The 5,232-nt window shown below is 40.5% G+C and overlaps 1 protein-coding gene across 1 annotated transcript in view; it reads right to left on the bottom strand.

Annotated features, from left to right (window-relative positions):
* Positions 1 to 2,603: 2,603 nt before the first annotated feature.
* The window catches only part of COG3 (component of oligomeric golgi complex 3), a 31,468-nt gene continuing 28,839 nt past the window's right edge, over positions 2,604 to 5,232 (bottom strand). The window contains exons 21-23 of the mRNA XM_035900327.1: positions 4,979 to 5,106; positions 3,976 to 4,074; positions 2,604 to 2,853 (exon numbers count right to left, since the gene is read on the bottom strand). Coding sequence (XP_035756220.1) covers positions 2,824 to 2,853; positions 3,976 to 4,074; positions 4,979 to 5,106 — 257 coding nt within the window. The 3' untranslated portion in view covers positions 2,604 to 2,823. The remainder of the gene's footprint in view (positions 2,854 to 3,975; positions 4,075 to 4,978; positions 5,107 to 5,232) is intronic.

Below are 5,232 nucleotides of genomic sequence, written 5' to 3'. Positions count from 1 at the left end.
TAGCGTTCAATGAAGATAAAAATGCATGAGGGTAGGAGAAAGCAGTGTTTGTGGACACAGGGCTGGATCTACCTGCAGCCACCATGAGTGGTAGCTTCAGCAGCACAGGCCTGTTCCCCTTTTCCTGCCCACATCACTTTGTCAACACCAAACATGCCCGGTTTGAGGAAGGGACTATTGGTTTTTGCTTGGAAAACGCTCGGCACAGCATAAGCTGTGCAACAGGCATCACTGTTGTACAAAAAGAAGGGTGAATGCCTGGCCAGCCTCTCTGGCATTCACTTAATTCCTGAGATACAACCCACAGGCCAAACCTCTTTAGGAGACTCCAAGCTCCTAGGAAGCAGTGGCTGCACATCACTGCCCCACGCCAGTCAGCTGGAAGCTGAATTCCCCAAGAAAGGAGCGTTTTCCCATGGGTTAGTTCATCCGTGTGACATTGCCAAAGCCACAGGGCGAAGGGAAGCTTCAGTGCTGACATTGCGGGCGACAAACCACAAGCCTCTGGACCGTGAGTTTCTACCAAGGGCCAGAAGAACAGTATGTGGTAATGAGAAACCAGGGGCAGAGGAGTCTGTGAGCCACCAGGCAACAAGAACACCTATCAAATACAGTAATACTTGTGATTTCTGCCACCAGCTCCCAAGTTTTCCCTTAGTAAAAGCTAACTAGTTAAAACACATTCTTGAATTACAACTGTGGTTTCCTCCCCCTAGCAAAATTGCAAGCAAGGAGACCATTTAGTCACACAAGATCGTTTGTCAGTAAAGAAAATACAAATTTACCTTTATTATAACCATAAAGAGGCATTACTTTAACAATTAGCTGTACAGTCAGCACTCGGGTATACACCTGTGCCAAGTAAAGTCAATTCTCTTACTGCTAAAAAAGCACACTCCTTCTCAGCGGTGCACTGCCTGTGCTTACAGGGTGGTTATTGTCTCTGTATTACAGTTATATCTTGATGGACAAGCCTCAGATTACAGAATAAAGCTTTACTCTTGGACCAAAATAGGAGGCAACATTTTTATTTAAAAAAATTAAAAACAGCAAGTTTCTAGTCAGATAATATAAAGCATCTTAAATTAATCTTTTGAAAGTATTTACACTATTTGTAAACGTAAATATCTGAAACTGTACATGTTTAAACAAATGTTCATTTAGCAAACAGGCTGTATAAACTGGTTGCTCTTCTAATCTTTTCAACCAGGTGTCCTAGAGCTGTCTGGGTACTCTGAGGGAGAGAAGATCCCAAGCACAAGAGCGACTACTGCGATGGTTTACCCTTCACATCTTTTTCTGTACAACGTCTGTATTAAGTCAGCCATAACTCTGTACAGCAACCACGCCGTCCTTCTGTAAAACTTTATAAAAAACCTGAATATACATATATTACAATGCACTGGGCATTATTTTACAGCCTGTATGTCTACATAAGTAAAAAGAAAGGGCAAGTTTTCTTCTCTGTTAGCTCCTCTAGTTAGTTTTTAAGGAGTCGTGTTAAGGTCCTACGAGTACCGTTTATGTACCTCAGCACCACTGCTGCAACACTTCTCATGGTAGCTTTAAATCCTCCCATCTTAGTCTCCAGCCAGGTGATTTATAACAGGAAAAATATTAACCAAAACACCACCAATGTGCATGGAAATTTCTACATATTTAAAACTACACAACAGGTTTTATAAATAAGTTAAAAATCTGCCATGTAAGTCACCACATTTTTCTTTTGTAGTGCTGCACAATAAAGACTTACTCACCGAGACACCCTGAAGCTGCTTGTAGCGTTTCATTGAGTAATGGCCAAGTGTTTAGCATTCAGGTTTCCAAAATAACGACCATTAAACGCACACTGAACACCATGCATTGCTTACCAATTACCGAGTACTTATCCCCTGTTTACCATGCCAATTTGACAGGTTTGCACATTAAATTTCTGGCATCCCCACACACCCTGATTAGCACTTACTCCAGCACACAAAGGCTGCAAAAGTTCCAGTCCCATTTGGTCTTGGGTAAGGCAAAAAACCGACTCTAACCTAAAACTAAGAACCTGAGAATCTCAGTGCTAAGCTTTGCTGTAAAGCTCCCTCAGAAACAAGAGAAATGATATTGCAAATCCCAAGGAAGTGAGATTCTTTACAGGGAGGAAGGTTAGAGCATGAAACTTCAGGTCAGACCTCACAGCTCCCGATCACAACAGCATCCAGTGTTTCAAGAAAAGCTTCACATGTGGGAAGCAAAAGTTTTCCCAACTAAGAACCTCTGAATTATGTTCAAGCACGTGGTGGATTACCAGGATTTTTGGGGGGTTAAGGAAAAACTGGAGCAACCCTGCTTAAGTCAAATTGTCATACCAACGTGCTTATCTCCAAGCCTTGCAAATACCTATTACTGCTCCCATTTGATTCCCTGCGCTTTATTTCCAACGTGTCTTTGAAAGTGCGGCTTTTCACTGCATACAACGGCTTATTAAAGGAAAGCAAGAAAGGTTTTTACAGAAAAAACCCAACAGGATTTCAATTTTGAAAACATCTGGATAAGGTGGTAAGTGAGCTACCGTAAGAGTGATCCGCAAAGAGTTGTTTTGTTTTCTTCTGCCTCACTTCTCAAGCCAACGAACAGGAAGACCTTTAACAAATCAATAGAACTGGTTTTCTTTTTTTTTTTTTTTTTCTCCTAAAACAGGGGTAAGCAGCCTGGATAGTTTTGATGCAGACTGGACTGCACAGTGGGATCCTTTGTTCACTTCAAGCAAACGTCTTCGCATTCCCTTCACTGCCTGGCATTCAGCTGAAGCTTATTTCAAGCAGCCTCACTGTTGGGCTACTTGGACATCGATAAAAGTAAGTTCACCTGAAAGATGAAAGGAAAGCAAGCATTAGACAGAGCAGCCAAGTTTCAGAACTGACGTCTTATATTTTAACCTTTAAGCAGGATTCCTAGGAAGCACGGAGAGTCTTAGACAAATCAGAAGACAGCTAAGAAAACAACTGGCCAAAATTTACCGTCAAATGCCTACTCACAGGCTTTTTAAAATGCGATTGTTGACCATGTTGACCAATCATTCCGGCAGTCAAAAGCTACCGTGACAAAGTTTCTAAGATGACTCCATGCATTGTCAAGGAATTCCAAAAAATACACACACGGGCAAAAAATATTTAACATTAATCTGAGATATCTGAAACACATTTGGGATCCTTCGCAACACTTGTTCCTCACAGGCTGCAATATGGTTTCCCAGGTGCAGTTTTCCAGGTTAGTTATCACACATCCCTGTGGCCACATTCACTGCAGGCATTGTCCTCCAATCCATAAACTAGTTTATCTGTTTGAATATTGCCATCCTGGGATAATCACAGTTCTATCCACATTCCCTGGACCACTATGGTCAAAGCGACATTTTTTAAAACCTACTTGGTTTGTCAGAGCATCCCAATACAGAGAATTCTTAACCCGAATCATCTCCGAGACTGAAGACCTTATCATGTAGGGTTACATTTCCATAATCATCTGCACATTTCCCAATGTAACTGACTTCAAATGAACCCTTATAATTCTTTCTCATGCTTCCCAAATGTAAAAGTTGCTGATTCTTGTATTTGTCAAAAGCAAGACAGAGGCTTTTTTAAAGCTTATTCACTAGCTTTGATATCTCCCCAAAACCACAATGCCCAGAAATGGCAAAACTCCACCATAACGTTGTACAACTCAATCCCCAGCAACGTCAGTCACCACCTTCAGTTTAACAACTCTACTGGATATTCATAAAAAATAAAAACCAAACAAAACCCCCTTTTAGCTGAGAGCCAAAAGTTCAGACAAAGCCCTGAGTTTAACCATCCCTGACTAAGAGGCATAATAAATAAATAAATAATGATCCTGAACACTGAAAATACCAAAAAAGAAAAATTAATGTTTAAAAAAAGCCAGTCACATAATAGATCAACTGATAAAACAGGGATCTTCAATATATACCTGTTCCATTGAAGGACAAGCTATGATCTGGAGATCTTCATTACTAAATTCTTCCTTTAACAAAGCATGGAGTTTCTGGAACATCTGCTGAATGTTATTCTTTTAAAGGAAAGAAAAAAACACTCAATATTAAAAAACACAACACCCACCTCAAACATGAACCAGAATAAGCACAATGTACATGGAATAGCTACTGAAGTGACCACCTAGGGAGAAGCAGTTGAGCTTTAAAAGCTCTTCTTTTAAAACAAGCCCCAAAACAGCCACAAGGAACCTGTGTTGGCTGTGAGAGAAAAACTTCAGCTAAGATGTGCTAAGCTGAAATACCGAGTCCTGCGGACTTAACCTGGAAGCTTAAAACTCAAGCTTGGTTCTTTCTGTTGGGTTTACAGTGGGTCTCCCAGTGCATCTCTATCTTCCTCTCTGCCTCCAGTGTTTCTGTCCATGCATAACTGACCAAGTTTTACTGGTTTTTGCTGGGACAGAGTTAATTTTCTTTATACCAGCTTGTATGGTGCCAACTGGAAGATGCACAAAAAGAACTGAACCAGTTGCTTCCTTTTAGTGTGTGCATGTTACACAGGTTGAGTACAATGGAGAGCAAGACAGCTTGGGGTTTTTTTTTAAGCTTAAACATATCATTATACAACATATTATTAGACTCCACACACACACACACAGAGTGTGTTTTTTTAACAAGCTTCTCAGATCAGGGACACCACATCGAATGTAACAGTCTGTGCACTATTACATGTGCATGGTATTTGTCACAGATTTACTGGCCACACTGGTAGCCTAGAATAACTCTACTCACAAACAGGTATGCGTATGTATGTGTGTCTGTATATATACACTTACAAATATATGCATACATATAGACATATACATATAACCATACACACAGATGTGTGAATGATCCCACAAAATGTGTTTAACATCTTTAACTAAATGCGGGCCCAACACCTGTAGGAAAACATGCTGAAGTACACCTGGCAATACTCACCCTAACTGGCTTAAACAAAATTAACTCTGTATCTTTATTGGACAAATATAACGACATGCTTCGTAACGTTGATGGCAGCTTCGTTTTTATTGTCTTATACGTGGAAGAGACCAGATCGTTGATCTTTGCTGAAAGTAAAAGAAAACATGCTTAATGGGCTAAAATGGCATTCTGCCAGTTGAAATCTACACTCCAGAATATCACCTCCACTTTACCGGGGCTGATCATAACCACAGGGTTGAGTGAAAGGGAAA

Source organism: Egretta garzetta, unplaced genomic scaffold (assembly GCF_000687185.1).
Source record: "Egretta garzetta isolate BGI_Z169 unplaced genomic scaffold, ASM68718v1 scaffold268, whole genome shotgun sequence".
In the NCBI taxonomy this organism is placed as follows: Eukaryota; Metazoa; Chordata; class Aves; order Pelecaniformes; family Ardeidae; genus Egretta; species Egretta garzetta.
Note: the sequence above shows the minus strand (reverse complement) of the source record. Positions and strands in the feature narration are given on the sequence as shown.